At 30.0% G+C, this 24,443-nt stretch overlaps 1 protein-coding gene across 5 annotated transcripts; it reads right to left on the bottom strand.

Moving 5' to 3' along the window:
* Window positions 1–355: 355 nt before the first annotated feature.
* On the bottom strand, window positions 356–23,952 carry LOC143058853 (methyltransferase-like protein 27). 5 transcript variants are annotated; one of them, XM_076232334.1, is made up of 6 exons: window positions 23,905–23,952; window positions 16,177–16,303; window positions 15,618–15,746; window positions 14,738–14,873; window positions 13,798–13,890; window positions 356–1,380 (listed from the first exon to the last, which is right to left on the bottom strand). In XM_076232334.1, exons 2-6 carry the CDS (start codon window positions 16,285–16,287, stop codon window positions 1,211–1,213), a joined length of 639 nt encoding a protein of 212 aa, XP_076088449.1. In that variant the 5' UTR covers window positions 16,288–16,303; window positions 23,905–23,952; the 3' UTR covers window positions 356–1,210. The 5 variants fall into 5 exon arrangements, with proteins under 5 accessions (XP_076088449.1, XP_076088445.1, XP_076088447.1 ...); XM_076232330.1 differs by lacking the exon at window positions 23,905–23,952 and adding an exon at window positions 17,958–18,046 and having other exon boundaries at window positions 16,177–16,324; XM_076232332.1 differs by lacking the exon at window positions 23,905–23,952 and adding an exon at window positions 17,958–18,016.
* Window positions 23,953–24,443: the final 491 nt, after the last annotated feature.

Raw genomic sequence — 24,443 nt, 5'->3', positions numbered from 1 at the left:
CAAGGATCAAGCACCAGACAAAAGGCCACCAAAATAATTCAAACACAGGGAAAAATTCCCGCAAACCCGGAGGCGGGCTTCAGCTGGCCTCTAAAAAAACATTGGTGCTAGTTCAGTGAAAATGGACGGCATGCTAAACTCGAAACCATATAAACGAACAAGAATCAAAAGGCACACAAAAAATACAATAGCCAGTGGCTCCTGATTTGGGACAGGTGCAATAGATGTCGTGGGTATATAAATGTTAAGTGTGATCTCAGTCCTCACCCTTTAATCCTAGTCAATGTGGAAAAAAAACGTTCTGTTAAACTTAGTTTAAAGTAAATCCAATGTCAGAAAGATAACAATGTAAATATTTTTGATTTTAACAAACGAAATCTCTTTATTACATAACAATTATAACACCAGGGTTTTCGATATCACAAAAATAAAAAAGTATCTTTTTAAATTCGATCATCGGTAAAAAGATATATTTCGGAAATATTAATGAACGTGCATGTACCGTTGTCAAGTCATTTAAGATGGCATTTATTTAATAGGTAATATTGATTCTCTCAATATCCTTCCATACACATAGACATATTTGTAGATCTTGGCTTGCTTATCGTTTTTCATCTCGACGTTTCTTTATATCTATCCAAGTTATCTATATAAATGGCAGACATGCATTTTTTTTTAAATTAAAATCGTCTATCATGGTTGTATAAGAAACTTGCTGATCATTTTCCTTTCTGGTCATAAATGCTATAACAATTCATCTCTATTTATTACAGTTTCATAATGATAATATGTACAAATAAACACGAAATAGGTTTAAACGTCATAACAATGCAATTTTCTAACGTAAGTAGTCGTATAAGAGATTAATTGTAAATGAACAATAAGAGGATATATACATCGTAACTATTACTTCCCTTTCTTTTTTTCTCTAGAGCCTTTGTCAAGATAATAACACAACCTGTATGTAACCCTTATTTTTTTTTTATCCTTAGTCATATCGGTCACATTGTTTGTCAAGGGAGATAATCCAAATTGCCAAGTAATTAATATGGGCAGTTCAATCTAGTTTAATTTGACATAGTATGTTTTTGTAAAAGTAAAAGTTAACAGACGAAGACGGAAGCTAAATGACGGAAACAAGTCATTTGACTTTAAAGCTGTGTCAGCTTGAATCAGAATGAAAGAGTGACATAAAGAAGAAAATGCGCAATTAGTCTTTTATGATTCTGTACACAATAATGAGAGCTGGAGTATCTTTTCTATATTTCTGTGTTTCTGTAATTTCCTCTTTCTTCAGTTGTTTATTTTTTTCCAATGTTTCTAATAATGGCAATAATAATTCAAATGCTACTGTTCTTCCAACAAAACAAAGAATACAACCTGAAATAGATTTCAACATACATAAATCTACAAAATACATAAAAAGGATATACTCATGAAAAATACCTTTCTAGATGTCATTCAACCTGAAAATGTTAATAATAAATTTGATGAGTCCTAACACAATTGCCTAACATAAGGATTTGTTATAACATAAGCAACACGACGGGTGCCACATGTGGAGAAGGATCTGCTTACCATTCCAGAGCACCTGAGATCACTCCTAGATTTTGGTGGGGTTTGTGTTGCTTATTCTTTAGTTTTATATGTTGTGCCATGTGTTCTATTGTTTGTCTTTTTGTCTTCTTTCATTTTTAGCCACGCGGTGTCGGTTTATTTTCGAATTATGAGTTAAACTGTCCCTCTGGTATCTTTTGTCCCTCTTTTGCATAGAGACATATTTGAATGAAAAAAATGAAATCGGGAAAAATAGTTGATTATTTTGATAGAGCCTGCGTTTGTTTTAAACATTAACATTTTCTATGTGTTTCTCTCAATAAGGGTTGTGTTACTGTTCCTATAAGTATTCAATAATGACGTTTAATTTATAACCTCTTCCAAACGCACTTTGATTTATATCATACTATCAATTTCGTTGTGTTTTTACTATACGGTTTTGCAATACACGATATATAATGAATGTTAATGCACTGATTATATTTTCTGATACAATAGTAATAAGCTACGCATTTTAGACACAGAGTAAACTGTTCTGTGATACAGTGATACATTTTCAGTTTTATTGGTTTTCTATTTGTTACTCTTGTAATAATGTGTTGTAATTGACAATGAGCCAATCAACCAGCTGATACCTAACAATGAAGAAGTAAACAATTAAAGGTCATCGTACGGTTTACAACAATAGGCAAAATGAATACTTCATAGTAAGCTATAAAAGGCCCAAAATGACAAGTGTAACATTATTCAAATTAGAAATTATCAGAATAATTTCTGTACAAAACAATAATCGATAATTCAATATGATACATGTTTCCAACAATAAACGACAATCACTGAAATTCAGGCTCCGTATTAAGAACAAGTTAATACATATTATGGCCGAGTAAAACATGTTGCGGGCGCTATATCATCTTCTGTCCTTGAACGGTAGTGTAATGGCATAGCATACAAAAAACTCGTATGAGAAAGCTTAGCACATCAGATTGACATAAAAAAGCTAACAAAATAATTAAAGACACTGACTTCAGATTTGCGATTACTCGGTCTTATCCAGTTGAAGGCATAAACCAAAAAATAAGAAAAACATTGTTCTTTTTTTTAAATATTCACCCGTCTTACCATGTCAAAAAAATGAACTTAGGGAACATATATTTATTCTAGTGAGCTTCCTCCAGGCATGCTTGGAGGATGCTCCGAGCATTTTAGAGAAGCTTATATCGTTAATACACGATTACATTCCAATTAATGGCAATCAAATATCTATACTATTAAACGAGAAGACCTCATTTTGGGTGTCGCTTCTCCTCTTTCCACAATAAATTAATCCACACGTCTTTGTTTCCTATAGGTACAGTGCATAGTCGCACATGTCATCCATTCATATGATTATTCAGGTTGAGTTATTTTAGGAGAAAAACGAGAAAAAAGGCATCCGGATATTGTCCCGTCATTGGTCGAAATTTTAAGTCAGATTAGACTTCCGGTTTGCGGTTTTTTGTATTCTTTAAACATACATATACTTTGAATAAAGTGTACTTTCAGAATTTTATCTGCTATCATTTTAAAATTTACTATTCACGGTGGTCACAGAGTTTATTAAATAGAAAGGGTCTGTATACTATATCAATGATCACCATGGATCGATTAGTAAACTTAGAATTGAAAGTAAATACGCTTTAGGGAGCTACCATTTGATTTCTATAAGGGGGGGAGGGGGGGGGGGGTGGCTAGGATGAAATTTGAAAAAATAGGCAGGACAGGAGTTTTGAGTAAAAAAAAAAGGCAGGATGAGACACTTGCAAAAAAAAAAAAAATCAGGACGACAATTTAGGTAAAAAAAAAGTCAGGATAAACTAAAAAAAAAAGACAGGACCGAACAGAGTGAAAAATAAAAAGGCAGGACAGAGATTACAGCTAAAAAAAATGCAGGACAAAATTTTTCATCCTAGCCCCCCCCCCCCCCCCCCCCCCCCCCCCCCCATAAAAATCAAATGGTAGCTCCCTTATTTATATAGTAATGAATGTTCATAATATACAGATAAGCACTAAAATTATTTATGTGAACTTTTGTTACCTTTTCTGAAAATCTCATGTCATTAAATCTTTTACAAAATTCATTGATTACAAAAAAAAAGAAGATGTGGTATGATTGCCATGTTCGGACAACTCTCCACAAGTGACCAACATGACACAGAAATTAACAACTATAGGTCACCGTACGGCCTTCAACAAAGTCATTAAATCTTTTACAAAATTCATTGATTACAAAAAAAAGAAGATGTGGTATGATTGCCATGTTCAGACAACTCTCCACAAGTGACCAAAATGACACAGAAATTAACAACTATAGGTCACCGTACGGCCTTCAACAAAGAGCAAAGCCCATACCGCATACTCAGTTTCAAAAGACCCCGAAATGACATTGTAAAACAATGCAAACGAGAAAACTAGCGGCCTTATTTATGTACAAAAAATGAACGAAAACCGAATATGTACATTTGTAACACATAAACAAACGACAACCACTGAATTACAGGCTCCTTACTTAAATGTTCATAACATACTAAATGTATGTTCATATTGAAATTGATAGAAAACCAAAAATTGGGAAATTTGGAAATAAAGGTGAGGGTAAAAAAAACCATTTCCTGTCCCCAATAACCTATGACTTATGATACTTTTGCTGAAATTGTCCAGTCATTCTCATGTATTTTACAGAATTCTTCCAACAACACTTTACATACTTTAAACTACGCTCTGAATGCCCGCGATTTCGCGGGTGTGTTCTAGTAAGAGTAATAGTTAAGAGCTTGTATGAGCTTTTTGTGAGCCTTTTGTACGCCCGAATTAATAAAGTTTTTTTTTTTTTTTTAAAACTAAATTTTATTAACATATTTACATTTGTTAATATATACATCAAATACCGGTACCTTATCCCGGCCTCGTTAACATTAGTATAATACATCTAAAATTATGGTTAATTATGTTAGTACACAAATTTTCTTAAATCCGGATATAATTGATGTCTTTGCCAGAATGATTTTCTAAACTAGTATCTTTGTTTACAAAGAAGGTAGATAACACGTGCAGTGCATATATATATATATGGAATATAAACTAATAAGTGCTTTTTATTCAAGGAAATGTTTCCAAAATATTTGTTTTGAAAGGATTATTGATATGCCGTTATCTTTTTCTGTTGTGAATATTCGATTGATATGCAAATGCATTTTGCCAAATATGACTACAGTAAAATCGGATGCTATTTTATCAATTGAAGGTAATTGTCATTTATGTCAGATTATAGATTGTAACGTTATGTCTTGGATAACGTTAAACTTGTGGGGGGATATGAGTGGACAACAACAAAAAGAGACGAATAATACATAGTACAAGTAATAACCATGAAAACATAACAAATACATATAAAACAACAGCTGACTGTTGTGTGAAAATACAGTCAAATCTAAACTCACAATTTATAAACACTATAATTTGCATGCACATACATAACCAGGTAGTTAGTTATACATGTGCTGTGCTTGAAGAAAAATTACAGTATAATCTCAATATTTCAAATCAAATATTTACATGTATATACATAAACATAAACAGGTAATTATACCTTTGCCTTGTTTGAAGAAAATTACAGTATAATCTCTGTATTTGGGTGAATGAGTCAGACATTCAGTTCATTAAATTGCTTTAATAGTCTGTCAATTTTATATCCTAAAAAGTTTCTTATTTCAATAAAAGTTCTGATCTCTTGTCTTAATATTTTGAGTGGTTGTATAACTTTTATTTTTTTGTCAGACATATAGTATACTTTATATATTGTGTAACTAATAATAGTTGAAAGTAAATTGAGTCCATAGTACTCTTTATCATGTATTTTATATCCAAAAGCTATGCTTTTTAGATTGATAACATGTCTTCCAATATTTAGTTTCTTAAGAATTTGTTGTACTTTTTCCCAGAATAATTCAAAATATGAACATTTGAGGAAGAAGTGTTCATAATTCTCTATTTGTTTACAGTGTAAGCAGGTGTCTGTTTCTACTATATGCCATTGTTTTAATAGTTGATTACAGGGAAGTATATGATGAAGTAGTTTCCATCTAAATATTTTATATCTATTATCATCTAAAAATGTAAAGATAAATTTTAATGTTTCATATGCTAGATTAGTATTTTCTAGTGTAAAGTATGATTTCCATTTTAAAAAGCCAATAGGTGTTTGCATTTCCTTTGTTTCTAGTAAGAAGTTATAAATATCATAGTTATTTAGGGTTTGAATAGGCTTTTTGTTTATGATGTTCAGATTTTCTTTTATATTTATATTGACTTGTGTATGTTTAGAAGGTGAATTTTTGATGATATTGGTCCACTGTTTTGGAATAGCTTTCTTCAGTTTTGTGAGCTCAGCTATCCAGTTTTCCTTATTTTTTAGTTTACTTAGTATGATATCTGAGGATATATTTCCATCTTTATCTAATAAGTCATTTATTACCAGAATGTTGCTTTGTATCCAGTTTTTAAACAGTAAACATTTATTGTTGATGTTAATATATTTATTGCCCCATATTATTTGTTTCCTTATTTCCCAAAACAATGTAGGCTTTTGTATAGTTTTTTCTTTTACTTTTATCCAGGTCTTTATTAACTGCATATAAAACTCTGGGATTTGTTTTATAATATTTTTTTCAATAATATTTATATTGGCTATATTCATCTTGAATATTAAAAAATTATCTCCTAACTTATTCAAAAAATATTTTGGAATTATCTTCCAATGTTGCTCATCATTTTCTTCAAACAATAATTGTTTTATCCATTTTAGTTGAATTGTTGAAATATAGGTATCTATACAAATCATTTTTAATCCCCCTTCCGTATAATTTTGCGACAAATTATCTCTTTTAATCATATCTCTTTTCCCATTCCATACATAGTTATATATCATAGTTTTGATGTTTTGTATAAAATCTTTTGGTAATATCATGTTGCTTGCTATATATGTTATATTTGGCAGTATTAGAGACTTGACTACAGTTATTCTTCCTAGCATACTTAGCTTTCTTTTTGACCACATGTTTATAATTTTTTCAATTTTATCAGCTTGTTTTTGACAATTAAGTTTTTTACAGTTTTCTTTATTATAGCCAAAATAAATGCCCAAACTTTTTATAGGTTCTTTCGTCCAATTGATTCTTTCGAATTTATCTTTAGTATGTTTAAGTCTGCCTAGCCAAATTCCTTCTGTTTTAGTTCTATTTAATTTTAATCCTGAGAACGAGCCAAATGTTTCTATTAAGTTCATGACTAAAGATATTTCCTTTTTGGATTTTAAAAATAAGGTTGTGTCGTCAGCCAGTTGACATATTTTTATACTACAGTCTTTTCCATTTCATTTAATTTGGAACCCTTTGATATTTTTCTCAGATCTAATTCTGCAGGCTAATACCTCCACCGCTAGTACAAAAATCAAAGCGGACAACGACATCCTTGTCGAATTCCGCGACAGATCTGAAAGGGGTTTGATATCCACCCATTATTTACAATGCACCCAGATATACCATTGTATATAGTCTCAACCCAGTGTATAAAATCTTTTTTAAATCCAAATTTTTTTAATGTTTGTATCATAAAAAAACATTCAATTGAATCAAAAGCTTTTGAAAAATCTAGAAATAAAATTGCTCCTTCAACATTGAAGTTTTCAGCATAGTCAATAACATCTTGTATTTGTCTTATATTAAAACCAATGTATCTATTTTTTACATAGCCTTTCTGGTCTGCATTAATAATATTGGGTAAAACTTTTTTTAGTCTTTGTGCAAGTGCATAAGCAAGAATTTTAACATCTACATTTAGTAAAGTTATTGGCCTATAGTTATCCAGAGATTTTGGATCATTCTTTTTAAAGATCAATGAAATTGCCCCCTTTTTTTGCGAATTTGTTAAACTTTTCTTTTTATATGACTCATTATATACTTTGGTTAATATCTTTTGAATTTGGGTCCAAAATTTTCTATAGAATTCTACATTAAGTCCATCTAAACCTGGTGCTTTATTAAGTTTCATTTTAAACACTGCTTCTGTAATTTCTTCTGATGTCACAAGCCCTTCTAAGCTATTACTGTCTTTATCTGAGAGTTTTTTTTCTATTTTAGTATTTTGAATATACTCTTTAGTATGTAATTTATCTGGATTTGATGATTTATATATTTTTTCATAATATTTTACTTCCTCTTTTAAAATTTCTGTTTGGTCTGTTATAGTATTGCCTTTATCGTCATATAATTCTATTATACTTTTATTTATTTGTCTTGATTTTTCTAAATTCAAGAAAAAAGCAGTATTTTTTTCACCTTCTTCTATCCATTTTGCTCTTGACCTTATTTGAGCTCCTTTAGTTTTTTCAAGGTATAATTGATCTAATTGTTCAGATATATTATTTATCTGCAAAATTAATACAGAATTATTAGTACTTTCACTTTGGTCTAATTTAATATTTAGCTTATTAAGGTCGTTTTCAAAAGTTTGAATTTTATCTCTTTTTTGTTTTTCTTTTCTTTTGCAAAAATCTAGACTAATGTCCCTTACTTCAGATTTAAAGTTATCCCACAGTATACCTATATTTTCTGTCGTTTATTCCTTGTTTTCGTAATATTTTATTAGTTTTTCTATATTACAACATTAGTCTCTATCGTTCAGTATTGATGAGTTTAATTTCCAGTATCCTTTTCCTCTGTTTACTTTTTGAGTTCTGATTTTTAATGAAATACCGTTATGGTCTGTTGATTTTAATATAATAGGCCTTATATCTGCTTTGACTATTTGTGCTTTACATTCCTTACTTTCAAGGAAGAAGTCGATTCGAGTTGCTTCTAATCCTGATTTTCTACGCCATGTATATTGAATTTGTGTTGGGTTTTTATCTCTCCATATATCTATAAATTTGAAATATTTTATGAGCGTTTTAAGCCCGTGAACTGGTTTGTCAAATTTGTTTTTTGTTTTTTTTTATTTTTTGTATCATTAATTTTTAGAATGTCATTAAAATCTCCTCCCATTATAATTTGGCCTAAGCTATGTTCTTGAGTCCAGTCTTTTACTTTTTTAAAGAAAGCATTTCTTTTTTTTGCTATATTTGGTGCATATATATTTATAAGAGAATAAATATTATCTCCTAGTTCAACATTAATTAATAGATAACGTCCCTCCTGATCTTTAAATTCATTTATAATGTTATATTTTGTTTGTTTTGTGAACCAAATTGCTACACCCCTTGATGCGCTACTACCCCAACTATGAAAGATTTCTCCAGGTAAGTCATTATTTAAATTGTCATTCATACTTCTGGTAAAATGTGTTTCTTGCATCATTAAAATTTGACATTTTTGCTGTTTGCACCACTCAAATAATCTTTTTCTTTTTTCAGATTGCAGTAAACCTTGAGTGTTTACAGAACATATGTGAAGTGGTTTAGGAGACATTTGTGTGTAAAGGTAAGTTTGTTTATTTTTTTATTTTCATTCATTATTTGTTTGTTCTTTCTGTTTTTATTTTTTCCGCTAACGTACCTTTCGTTTATTGTTAACTCTGTTCTTAATTTAAATGACCTAGTTTGTTGGACTTCATAATATCGCAAGTGTGTATTGACACAGTCACGTGATGAGTGTACATATAAACAATACCACGTGATATTGCTATCATGTGACGTTTGTAAATAAAAACAATACCATGTGTTTTCTATGTTAGTTGATTCAAGTTTGTTTATTGTAATGGGGGTTTTACTTAAGTTCTGATTTTCCCCGTGTTTAAATGCCATAACCAGTATGTATCTTGTAACAATATTTTTCATACTTGCATGCAACTTAGCAGCATTTAAATTTAAATGTATACACTTGTTTACCAACTTATTTTTGCATACAATACAAATAATGTGACATCCTTTTGTCGCATTGGTTTCATTAAACCACATGCAGACTAAATATTGTTGTATATTTTTTTTTGTATAAACATAAGAACATTGTTAATACAATGAGATATTTACAATTCAAAAAATACATTGTTTATTTAATGTGTTATTGTGTCATATTACTTTTCTTGCAGTTACTTTTTCTGCTTTTTTGAACAATTTTCTCTTTGATGTAATTCTTCTGGAGGTGTTACTGGCGACTTTTCAAATACGTTCAAAAGGCACTTCACATTTGTTGACTTTGGTGTTTTTGGTACTGTTTCACTAGTTGTATTTGATGTTTTAACAACATGTACATAGTCTGACATATTACTTTGTGTTTGATTCTGTTTTTTTGCTTCCTTTTTTTTACGTCGTTCGTCATTTCTACCGATATTGTCTTTTGGGGTCTTTTGGGTTTCCTGTGGAATTGACTGATATGGATTTACAAATTCTGTGTCACTTAGGTTTTGTGTCGCTTTCTGGTTTTCTTTATTATTTTGCTTTTCCTTGGATTCTGTTGATTTACCATCAGTTTCATTTCCTTCTACATCTCCTGTTTGTGCGCTTGATGTTTCGTTCTCTTTCTCTTCCTCAGATTCTGAGCTTTCTGTATTGTCTTGTTCATCCTCTGTGAACAAACCTTCTGTGCACGCGTCTTGTTTGTGACCAGACTTCCCACACCCTTTACATTTCCAGTCGTTTGTACATTCACCAGCTATGTGTCCTTCTTCAAGACACTTTCTACAGATTATTTTCTGGTTGTTTCTTGGCTGTCCATAATGTATGATATTTGCAGCATACTTTCCTATTTTTAGAAATCTTGGAAGAGGGTTTTCAAATTTCAGGCAAATGATTATACGGTCTCCTGTCTGACAGTTTGTATTCAGATCTTTGTACCTTAACCGTTCTCTGTAGTGTGAAAGTATTTTGATGTTATATCTTTCAAAAACATATAGTATCTCTCCGTCGTCTGCGGATAGTGGTATATCTTTGACTCTGACTCTAATAGTTTCTTCTTTATCATATTCTGTGAAGCGAGGATTTCTGGTATAGATTGTCATGCTCTGACCTCTAATAGAAAGTCCTTTGGATATGAGTGTTTCTCTATCACTTTCTCTATCTAAATATATTCTCCATAGACCTTTGACGCGTTGCAATCCTCGTATTGCATGCTTTTTCACTACTTGAGACAGATTAATAAAGTTTTACTAAGTTGCCCTAGAAAATTAGTTAGTTGACACAAAAATAGATAAATCAAAACTTGAGATTAAACAGTTTAGTGACATTTGATCAACATGAGAACGAAAAGCTCTAATATAACTAAAACATATTTATATAAAGCCGATCATAATAACACAACAGTGGTTGTAAAAAATGGATTAAATCAAACCAGAAACAAATCACCTTAACAGTTATAATTACTTGAAAATAAAAATGTAGTTGTCAAATCTATAAAAAATATTGTTGAAAAACTATGTAGGAAAAAAGAAATAGATTCACAAACTTATATTTTTTTTGAAGAATGATAACGAATCAAAACATAAACACATGTACCTTCTTCCGAAAATTCATAAAATCAATCTAGAAATAATTAATGAGGCATTTAGAACTGGTCAAATAGTTAGCAACATAAACATTTCCTACCGACCAATCATCCATAAATGTAACTCTACCACGAGACGCATTGAAAGATTACTGGATCTAATTCTAAAACCATTATTGAAGAGTCATCACTTTTACATTCAAGATACCAAAGACTTCATTTATAAAATAGAGTCGCACAAGGTACATTAAGAATGCATTCTCCATGTCTATTATGTAACAGTTATCAATGCATTTTCATCAGTTGACAAACTAGAATATACTTTAAAAATTTTAAACACACAGAATAAACTGCATTTGTAGAGTTAAGAAACATTGAACTTGAATTAAATGGACATTTATACAAACAAATAATACGAGCGCCTATTGGTGGTATATGATTTACATCTGTCTGGTCTATTAAAAATATCTTGAATATTAAGTTCCAATGGATAGAAAACATCAAATTGCACTACCAATACAAAGACGACAGCTTTATGTTCTTCACAGGCACATTAAAACAGGTTAAAAATTTCTTTAACACAGCAAACAACATTGTCCCTCTGCTTAAAATCACATTTGAGGTGTCTAGATTTAGCTTGACCTATTTATTTACCGAAGTGTACAGAGGTGAAAGATTCAATAATAATAACATACTTGATGTTCAATCAAAAAAAAAACACGAAACGTATCAATATTTGAATATTAAATGTTTATCTAATTCAGCGATGTGACTATTATTTCTAATATGACATATATATTAACACACTGTAATACTTTTTAATGTGTGTGTAGGAAGGGCTCTAGTGATTGGTAAATATTGATACGTCTTGCGTTTTTGTATATTTGATTTAACAAAAAGTAAGTTATTATTATGGAATCTTTCACCTTTGTACACGTCGGTAAATTCTAAATAGGTCATACTAAATCTAGACACTTCAAGTGTGGTTTTAAGCAGAGAGTCAATGGTGTTCGCTGTGTTAAAGAAATCTTCAATCTGTTTTAATGTGCCTGTGAAGAACATAAAATTGTCGTCTTGGTATTGACAGTACAATTTGATGTTTTCTATCCATTTGGAACTTATCTAAGATATTTTTAATAGGACAGACAGATGTAAATCTGCATGTCGGAAAAAATATACCACCCAAAAGGCGCTCCAATAATTTGTTTGTATAACTGTCAAGTTAATTCAAGTTCATTGTTTCTTAACTTTACAAATGCCGTTTATTGTGTTTGTTTGCAATTTTTAAAGCATATTCCTGTTTGTCAACTGATGAAAATGCATTGATAACTGTTTCTTCTTAGTTATTAATCTTCATATTTGTGTACATTGACGCTACATCATAGGCACACAAAATGCATTCTTTCTTGAACTTGTGCGACTCTATTTTATAAATGAAGTCTTTCGTATCTTGATTGTAAAAGTAATGACTCTTCAATAACATGAATAATAGTTTTAGAATTAGATCCATTAATTTTTCAATGCGTCTCGTGGTAAAGTTACACTTATGGATGATTGGTCAGTAAGAAATGTGTATGTTGCTACCTATTTGACCAGTTCTAAATGCCTCATTAATTATTTCTAGATTTCAACAATATCTTTTATAGATTTGACAACAACGTTAATATTCATTTATATGTAATTATAATTGTTAAGGTGACTTATTACTGTTTGGATGTAATCGATTTTATTTAAAACCACTGTTGTGTTATTTTTATCAGCTTATATAAATATGTTTTAGTTATATTAGAGCTTTTCCATCTCATGTTGATGAAATGTCCCTAAACTGTTTAACCTCAAGTTTTAATGTATCTATTTTTTGTGTCAATTAACTAATTTTCTAGGGCAACATAGTAAAACTTTATTATTACAGGCGTACAAAAGGTTCACAAAAAGCTCTTACAAGCTCTTAACTATAAACTCTTCTATTTGATTGACATTAATGGGAGTGTAATGGTGTATTAACGATATTAGCTTCTCTAAAATACTCGGAGCATCCCCCAAGCATGCCTGAAGGAATCTCACTGAAATAAATATATGTTCCCTTAAAAACGGGATGATAAATCTGACAACTTTCAAATTGTTAGCTTAAAGGAAAGAGAACCGTAGTTTGACAATGATGTCATGCATATGTAATATGTGTACTGCTTTAATCTCTGTTCATTCGTTTGATGTGTTTGGACATTTGATTTTGCCTTTTGATTTTGGACTTTCCTTTTTGAATTTTCCTCGGAGTTCAGTATTTTTGTGTTTTTACTTTTTACGACACTAATAAAATTGAGTATGGAAGTGTCTATTTTCGGGAGTATATAGATACCTGTCAATCATGCATTGTATTATCTAACGTTGTACAGTTTCTTATATATATAAAGCAAACACGTTCAGATTATTTCGGTAATTTTGTCGTGTAAATGTTTACACAGGCATTTAAGCAAGAAGTTTGGCTAGCCTTAAAATAAGGTTCAACCCATCATGTTGTCTAAACATGTCCTGTACCAAGTCAGGTATATGGAAAAAAAACTCGTCATAGATACCAGGATAAAAATCTTATATTTACGACAGACGCGCGTTTCGTCTACAAAAGACTCATCAGTGACGCTTGAATCAAAAAATGTTAAAAGGCCAAAGAAAGTACGAAGTTTAAGAAAGCAGAGGGTGTGACTATAAGTAATATTTACAAACTTTTTACCTGGTTTTCCAAGTCTTATCATTTCGTACACTGAGTCTTCCGGAATGTCACCTTTTCCAAAAGCACCAGATATACAACAGGCGTCATACGAACCTGCAGAGTAGAATACGTAATGCAATATATCTTAGAATGCAGTCATTATTACAAATAAATTATAGAAAAACGAAATATCATATTTGTTCGAAGCACTTTTCTAGATTTATCTTCATCAGGAAGGTTCAAAGCCGAATAGTTTAAAGTCAAGGATGTATAAGAATCAAAACAATTGCACATGATTGTTTATAACTACGTAAACTGGTTGAATCAGAACAATCGTGAAATTATCTAGAATACATGTTACTAAATACGATTAATTGGAAGGTACGATTTATTACGATATAGGTTGAGCAAAGTGACTACGATAATCCATACTTCTTACTATTTCAATTCTTGAAAGGTTGTAGAACAGTTGGCAAAATGAACACTACACTAGTAATTGTAATTTTTGTTTAAATCATCTGATGCGTCTGACGTATACAAAGTTTAATTTTATCAACAGTTTCTTATATCCCTCTATTTATTCACAAATATGTATAGTAACGTTACTAATCAGATAATAAAATTGCTATTTACATTGACAAATAAGCCTTTAAATATAACTTTGTCTTGTCAAGTCTTTTCAAATAAATAAACTCATCATAGATACCAGGACTAACATTTTACAATTACGCCAAACGCGCGTTTCGTCTACAAAAGACTCATCAGTGAAGCTCGAATAAAAAAATGTTTAAAAGGCCAAATAAAGAACGAAGCTAAAGAGCATTGAAGACCAAAATTTCCTTAAAGTTTTGCCAAATACAGCTAAGGTAATCTATTCCTGATACACTTCTGACAATCTTTTTAATTGTCAAGTTTACTAAATATTAGTCCCTAACTTGTTTCTTAAAAAAACAATGCTTACCTTCTTTAATTTTTGTAGGTTCTGATGTAAAGAATTGACAGTAAAGGTTGCGATATATATGTTTCTGTTTTGCCAAGGTCAGCATGCCCTGTGACGGATCAATTCCATCAAAAATACGGAATCCAAGCTCATGCAGCTGTAAAAAATATATAATGATTTATTTCATTTTTATCTTCTAAAATTGACAATAAATATAAATTATAATCATAATACATGTTGTCAACATTTTAGATATGGAAAGTTGATTTTATTCAACATACATCAATTTGTGTCAATTTTCAAACTGTGATATAGAGATTTGATTTTGCTTTACAACACATTAACAAACACAACATGTTGAGGATATCAAAAGTTTTGAAACACCTTCATGACCATGTTTATGTTTTACAAAACTGCAGTGGTATTATGTGGATAAATGTATTCCAATAACTAGACATTTCCCTGGGACTCTTGTTATGTGAGTCCATTTTCTTTTGATTTGTTTCAATTGATTTAAACATGAACTTAGGTACAAAACATTTGATTTTAACAGAAAGTGTAATCAGAACAAAGAAAAACACGCATGGAAAAGGTTTAGTTTCTTGCATTTTACTATTTTCACGCTTAAAGTCAAGAGAAATTAAAAATAAAATCCTATTCAAGAAATAGAAAACGCGCATTTGTGAATTCAGACGTTGTTCGAATATTTAATCAATAATATCTAGCTTAAGCGGTATGGGATTTGCTCATTGTTGAAGGCCGTACGGTGATCTATAGTTGTTAATGTCTGTGTCATTTTGGTCTCGTGTGGACAGTTGTCTCATTGGCAATCATACCACATCTTCTTTTTTTATAAGGTATTCTATGTTTTGGTTTGAAGACTTAAATACAATTTACTTACGCGTTTTCCAACCAGACCAGTTCCAACTCCTAGATCAAGTATTTCCACTCTGTCTCGGTTGTCAGTTATATATGTTCCTACTGTTTCTGCACAAATATACGGACTTTGCCAACCCTCTTCTCCAAATACCTAAAAGTACGATAAAAAACGGAGAATTGATGTGGGTATATATCGCAATAACGCAAATGTGCATAAATACACACAAACAAAAAATTACACGTTCTTGAATAGAGTTTCTTATACTTATAAAACTTAGTAAATATATATCTATAACAATCCTAATTCCGTTAGTCATATTTGACCTGTGATGAATTTGGTTATTCCATTTAGATCCTTAATGATTAATAGCCTCTAATGTTTTACGTGTGCATACTTGGTATTCAAAAAAACACTTCATGTAGATGTTCATGATTTGACCCCAAGAACATTCTTGTGACACAAATATAAAATTTGTTAGAGTGCTGAAGCAGCACTTTATATATTGTAGTCATTCAGCATTTGTCTTAAAGGGCAAGTATCTAATTTACATCTGATTGTATGACAAGAATATAAATCTAACCTGTTCATATGTAGTACAGAAATTATCATATTCTTTAATCCTTTCCTCCTGTGTTGGATTACCGTCGGACAAATACCATACCCGCTGTTTTTTGCTGTCATCATCTTCCATTTTTTCTTTGGATTGTCTATGAATGGAAAGTTTATTTCTGTTAAGGGAAACAAAATGCAAAATTAATTGTTACATTGCATTTTAACTTTTGTATTTTGCGACTTTTTTTTAAATAAACGATTGTTATATTTCCCCACCAAAAAAATGATTATACATAATTCTTTGCAACAAAGAGTATAATTACAAAAATACCGAACGCCGAAGTTAATTCAAAACTGAAAGTTTCCAAATCAAAAAGCAAAATCAAAAGCACAAACAAATTAAACGAACGGATAACCACTGTCATATTCTTTAATTTGTACAGCATTTTCTGAAGTGGAAATATCAATTTTTGCAAAACATATTGCATACATAACGAAGTTTATTTAATTTGTATTTGTTAAAGAGTAATTGAATAACAGATTTGTGAAAATTTTGATTATTTCAATGAATACACTCGATGACATCCCTTGTCTCTGATGGGGTCTTTTTAATTTCGAATGAATGAATGATTTATTTGCAAAAAAATTATATCCTATGGCAGTTAAAACATTTATTACATATATGACACAATGATAAACAGCAGGAAACAACAAGAGTTCAAATTGTGTTCTGTCAGCAAATCACTAAATACTTTAAGCAAAATAACGTCATGAGTTTTCTCTAGTTTATATAAATGACATTTTTTTCTAGGTTATTTGAGGAACGAATTTGGATCAAATAATTACATATCTTGTAAATAGAGTGACTTATCCAATATTCAGTTCTTCACAGTCAGAAGCATAACAAGAATGCTACTTTTTAAAGTCAATATTCATTCATTTTAATACCTATGCTAACAACACATTACGTCTACAGATTGATTGACCTATATCCATAGCTAACTTTTTTTGTTTTTAATAAACTCTTTTATCTTAATATGCATAGACCGCTGATGGCAGAATTATTATTATTTCAATGTTGTCTCTGATTTCAATGTTTTGAAATAAACCATTAATAATTTAGACTGATTTTATGATCCATAGTGATCAGTACCATGATATTTCCTTTTTTTGTTATATATACTGTTACATGATACAACCAAGAAGAAAATATATATATGTTCACTATATAATGCTATGCAATTGGGATACACATTTTTTTTAATGAAAAATTTATCATTTAAGATAAAATCAAAAGATAAATTATAAGAGATCTATTGTATGAACAAAATAAGATCAAACTAATTTGTATATCTATTTTTTTCCTAACACCGCCAAATGTTCATACTAAAACGACCATATCGATCTCTTCAACAGAAAATAATGTGACAAATAAAAATGATATACAAAATGTAAAGTTTTGACATCAAAATCATTCACATTTACCTGTAAATAAGACCAACACTGTGTTTATATCCAGCAGAGTTTATATTATAACTTCAAACAAGGAAGAAATATAAACACAATGAAAGTTATTTTTAATTATGTAATGGTTATTAAAGAACACGTTTCCGGATCAATACACGTAATACGTCATGGATAATAATAGATAATTTAATAATATTAAGCATATTTGAAATATTTGAAATATATTTAAGCAGAAAAATTGTTTTCTTTAGTTTTTGTCTATCAGAAACCAGAACAATTTTTTTTTTTTTTATCAAAATTAAAATGAGAAGTAAATATTATAGCCTTCCCTTAATAACTTACGTGACTGCTTCCCTAAAGATATAGGAATATTGGTGGTTGTGTTGTGTAAAAGGAATATATAAATGTTTGGATAATAGTACGTTTTCTAATAGGACGTGACACTTTATACTTTAGTTACATAATATCTGTTTACATGAATGTTATATCATTTACATCATTTAGCCTGTTTTAAAAGTGCTATGAACATTTTGCACTATTAATTTTATCTCACAAAATGTCCTTCGATTAAACGATAAATACCCGATCTTAATTCATATTATATGAGTCAAAAGCTATACTGTACGTTAATGACAGTGACCTCTTCTGATTTTCGGTCATGGCAAAAATGGTTATTCCCGTATTAGCCTTCAAATCGAATGAGTCAAATGTGATAAAAAAAATACTTAATTTTCAATATCTATCAAATCCCTCTCAAAATTAATAGATTTTTTTTAAAAGTTAGATATAATAGGATAATCATTATAAACTATGACATAGAGAGACTAACAGCTGTACGATAGAGAGTTGATTTATCCGTGAAAACATCACTGTAGATTGCTTAAATCGAATCAAAAGAAGAATGAAAAAAACAGTTCAATTCAAAGATGATAAAATTAAGTGCAATTTAGGACATTATTGTCGATTTGACCGATGTTCAGTTATTTTACTAGTGTTCTATGCTTCAATCATACTTTAAATACAAATAAACGAAAAGAGACATGTGTGTGCACGTAGTACGATGGATAACCTTGATTTTCCTAGATTAAAAATTTATGATGTTGTTAATCTGAAGTCTCAAAAGCTAAACTTTTCTCAATTTTTTGCCGAAATTCCCATCTTTGACACAATGTTCAAAACATGCAAAATTGACATTTTTGTCATCTGATATGATTTAACTTACCTCAATTTATATAAAACCAGTATCAATTTAAGATTATTTTCTAAAAAAAAAGTCAAACACTTAACATGCTTAATGTTCATTTGAAATATGTTAATTTAAAAAAATCGCGTTTTTGTCACTGAAAAATGTATTAACAATTGTATTTTTGAGGAAAATACAGATATTTAACTTTTTCAATTTTTCTGAGTTTGACCTTTCGTATGATTATATTTTGTATATATTGTGATTACAAAGTGATTATATAACAATGGTCATCATCCCTTTTATTTCTATTTATTGAGTAAGATTGGAGAGTTTTCTTTGTTTAATTACTGTTTAAGAGGATAAAGAATAAGAAATAAATACTATAGTCTCCACTTAATGATTAATGTGTTTGCTTCCCCATAGAAATGAAAATAGTTTGGGATTATGTTGCGCAAAATTTATATGTGAATGTTTAAACATAAACTTAATTACCCAAAGACAGGACAAAAATTGTTGTGTACATGCAACACGGCAACACAGTCATCTATATAATAAAACATTTTCAATTGAATGTGACACTTTATACCTTTATAACTTAGTATCGGTACACCTGGATATTTTATCGTTTGGTCTGTTTTAAAAGTGCTCTGAAACTTTTTGCACTGTTAATTTTATCTAATGTAATGTCCTTTAATTGTTTCAATAACTAACATATATTAATTCAATTTATATGAGTCAAAAACGTTAACGGCAAAAAAGGAAGTGAGAGCCAAAACGTCAAAAGAGTACAAAAAAGAAAACAGTATACATTATCATCCGTATAAACCTTCAAATCTTATTTGAAAGAGACTAACAACCGTCAGAAAGAGAGATGACTTTATCATACAAAATCACTTACGATTGTTTAATTCTTTAATTATAACATAAAAATTGAGAAGAAAAAAACATTTTAGATAATAAAAAGAAAGACATTTTGAGATTTTTGGCTGATTTGGCAGATGTTGAATGTTAAGACTTTTACTAGTAAACAATTTAATTATGTGTGTACGTGGAAAGATAGATATCTATAATTCTAAAGTGTTTTTTTTTTAATCAAAAACATGATGATGTCCGCAATCTGAAATCTCAAAAGTTGTTTTTTTCCTCCATTTTGGCCGAATTCTCAACTTTTTTTGGCATCTTATTATATCGATAATGAATACACTTACATCAAGTATTTTTCTTTCGGACATGTCCTTAAATTAAAAGTTCCTGACGAATAGATCTAATAAAGAAATGAAACATGCATATGCGGCATACATTAGTGCGTGCAACAGTTGAATGTTAAGATTTGCAATAAAAATTGAAAATTCTGTTTTGTCGAAATTATACTTAAATGGTAAAGTGCCCAAGCCCGAAGGTTTGAGATTCTTATGGAATACTAAGCATAATGGGAATGAAGAATATTTTTCTTTATAAGACAAATCACGTGCGAAAGTTTCAATTTACCCCAAAAATGACACAGGCAAGTTACTCACTCTTGCAGAAGACGGCTTCATTAGCGGCCGTATCTGGAACAACCTTTTTAAATTTTGGGTCCATAATGCTTTTCAACTTTGACTTTATTAATATTTTGATCTGAGCGTCTTTGATGAGTCTTATGGAGATTAAAAGCGCGTCTAGTGTATTAAATTATAAGCCTAGTACCTTAAATAACTATCATTCTCTTTTTTTAAAGTGATTTTTTATTTAGAAAATGCATTGTTTATTATTGAAATTAGAGATTAAAGCATAAAATCCCCCTTTCAAAACTGTAACATGGACTAATATTTCAAAGGAAAAGATGTTTTATACAATTAGTGACGCAGTTTGTATGCAAATTTTTTACGCTATATTTAATAAGCAAATCTAAAGTTTTATAGAATAAAGTAAGAATAATTGTATGATGCAATGGTAAGCAAAGACAGACAAAACTTCATGTAGAAATATTCTGGAAGCTAATGAATGTCAAGATGTACTTTACAGGTATCGAAGGTTATAGCCTCATTTTGTTTAAAACTAACATTGTAATATAGACGTGATAGATGTACTTTAACATATATTAACCAGAATACATATAGATAAGTTGTACTTAAAGATTTATTTACAAAAATATTTACATCTGTTGTACTTGAAGATGTACAATCAAGAACATATAGATAACTTGTACTTTAAGATAAATTGTGTGCTTATTTATCATTTAATATTGTCTCTAATAATGTACGTATGTCGTATTTGCCTCTTGTAAAATGAAATAACAACAATACCGAACTCTAAAATATATATACATAAACAGAATGTCTCTAGACAAAAGGCATAATCAAAAGCGAAATTACATGGATATCAACTGTCATATTCCTGACTTGGTTCCGGCATTTCCTTTTTACAAAATTGTGGATTAAACCTTGTTTTTTAGCTAGCGAAACCTCTTTATTCTTGAATATAAAATATGTCCTTGGTGAAATAAAGACTAAAATCACATTAAACAGATGACTTGTGAGTAGATTTGTATTTGTAATGATTTGTTTCAAACATATAATTTTAACGTTGCTTGTCTGAATTATTTGAGATGAACGCAAACATACACAATGGGATGATTTCTATATAAATAATTCATTAAAGCGTCATATATATTTACACTCAGATGTATTGCACTAAATTACAACCTTCTCGTTTAAAGTTCAATTAAGGTAAACTTTCCATATTTAAGGACAAAGACGTCTTTCATAAAGAACTTAGTTATTGACCTGGACTCATATAAAGTATTATACAGTATGCGACTTTGGTTTCGACCATATTTGTTGACCTCGTTTGTAATTGTTAAATATATATTTTCGAAATAATTATTAAAGAGACAAGTGCCATAAACGAACGGATTGAAATTTTTATGGGTTGTTCAGCATTCTTTGAAAGATGTTTTCTCTAAAATATGTATCACGTTCGATCATTTTGACTTTAACCAAAAAATACACAGGCTAAAACTCACTTTCCAGAGGACTGCTTTATTCTCTTTTTTAAAGTTGTTTTTTTGTAAAAAAAAAAACGTATTCCATTTAATTAATTAGAAAATACATTGTTTGTAATTGAGATTAGAGGTTCAATCATAACATACTTCTGTGTAACTGTAATATGAAATAATATATTCAAGGAAGACATATTTTATACAATGTGTAGACAGTTTGTAATGCAAATTGAATTCTCTCTTTTTTATTAGCACCATGGTAATATAATCAATTTAACAACAAAATAAATTAATATTTCATATGCAATTTGAGGCATAGATAGTCAGACCGTAAGATAGAACTACAACTGTCAATAGTAAGTCAAGTAATAGTCTCATTTTTGTTTTATCTAACATGACCAATTTAAATGTACTTTGAGATATATGAACAAGAATATGTATAGACAAGTTGTACTGTAAGATATATTTGCAAAAATATAGATCTGTTATGACTTATGACTTTACCGTGGCTGATATGAATTAATTGAGATGACCGCATGTGTATACAGTGGGATAATTTCTAAATGTTTGATTCATTAGAGTAATATAAATATTTACACTCAGATGAATTGTATTATATTTCTACCTTTTCGTGTAAGGTTAAATTAAGGTGAACTTTCCATATGTAAGTACATAGACCTCTCTTATCAAGAACATATTTATTGACCTCGCATTTTATCAAGTATTAAAAATTGTGTGTCTCTGATATAAGGCATATATGTTGACCTCGTTTGTAAACACTATTTGCATGAATTTCTTAGAATGTTCTGATATCAGTCAAAAAATAGGTTTTACGGTCATATGGTACATCTAGTAACCCAATTACAGTCATGAAAGTCAAACATGTCAAATGTCAAATTGCTCCGGGAACATGTTTATAAAACCTGACAGTGATCCTTGTCTAAACGCAGCATAAGAGTTCAACGTATACTCGTGAATTTAAATTGATCTTTCTGAGGGTAGCCAGCTGAAATAGATTTCGCTAGGTTTTTTTCATTACATTTTTCTCTTACTTTTTGACGAAAACATTAAAGTACAAGAAAATTAAAACACGCATGTATAGCAATCTGACAACCATTTATTTTTATCAATGAGAAGCTTAATTTCTATTAAACAACAGTAAGTTACTAAAGCGTTCAGTTGAGTATTATAGAGTAGACTCCCTTATATGTTCCTTGTCCCTATTCACGATGATCACGATCAATTGAAACTAAGTTTTTCTAGTTTAACTGTGTTGTAATGAATACTGAAAGGTGACCGGGTAAACTCAAATATCGATCGTAAAAATAAATGCATCATTAGACTAATATATAGTCACCAAGTGTGATCCCCGGTAAATATTTGCTAAAAATAGTATCCAACTGTACCGAAAACATCAAACATTTATAAGGGGCGTTAAGGTATAAAAGTACGCACAACGTCAAATTATAAGGTAACGGACAACTCAATATGCTATGTATGCATGTTATTTATCATTGTAAAATTGCCAAAGTTATAATGAAAATGTAACTATATTTGGAAATGCAGAATAAATAAATGAAATATTTTTTGTAAGAATTTTGTTTATTTTAGTTAATTAAAAGGTGGATATTTTTTGGATTTTATTTCTTCTCTCTCATTATCCATTATACTAATTTAGCATTGTTTAAGTTCCATGGTTTATGTTCAAATTATTATTCAAAACATTTTATCTAAAAACATACATCGAAACGAATAAATCAATGCTAGAATTTGACCACGTTGGCTGAGGATTAAATAAAATGCCCATGTCCCCGTAGCTGTTATAGTTTTAACTTCTTTCAAGCCTGGTTTCAGGATAAGCGGACGCAAAAAACGGATACAAATCATATATTTTTTTTATTTATTTCCCCTTTAACGAGTCGATATGATTCGACAATTATAGAAATTTTCATCAATGGTTTACATTTTGTATTATTTAACTTCATTTTTCAATCTCGCCAAAAAAACATGCACAATTTTGTTCTTTGGCTGATAAGTATTTTCGAAATACTATTAATTTCATATGTTCACTACGATAAATGGACATATGACTCTGTGTTATTACTACTGTACAGATATCTTACCTTTAAAAAGCACTTGTTCAGTAGACCAATGTGAAAGGAAAAATGGTTAAGTGGTTCATCACCTTGTCCCATATAAAGGATACATTATCAAATCTTATCAAAACCGAATACATCTGGTAATCATACAACACGTGACAACTTCTTCGCGCTTTGAAATGTGTGAAGTTCAAGGATTTATGATCAACAAACGCACTTGAAAATTTTACCGTGGTTTATCCATTTAGAGATTGATATGAATTACCAACTAAGTAACAGTAACAGTAGTGACAATGTCATGGCTTAAAAAGAAAAACACAAACAGACAAATAATACATGTAGCCTACAAGCTACATCTGGAAAACTAAAGACTAAGTAACACTAACTCCACCAAAAAACTGAGGGTATATCTCAGATAATCTGTAAGGGAACGTAGCTCATATTTCACATGTGGCAACCGTCGTGTTGATCATGTAAGTACAACAACGGAATAAGTCTAGATCACATTCGAAAAAAAGGGAATGAAGTTATAGTTACAAATGTACAACTAGTTTTTTCATCAA

This window comes from Mytilus galloprovincialis, chromosome 14, assembly GCF_965363235.1.
Source record: "Mytilus galloprovincialis chromosome 14, xbMytGall1.hap1.1, whole genome shotgun sequence".
NCBI classification, from domain to species: domain Eukaryota; kingdom Metazoa; phylum Mollusca; class Bivalvia; order Mytilida; family Mytilidae; genus Mytilus; species Mytilus galloprovincialis.
The sequence above is the reverse complement of the archived record's forward strand: the minus strand, read 5'-3'. Positions and strand labels throughout refer to the sequence as shown.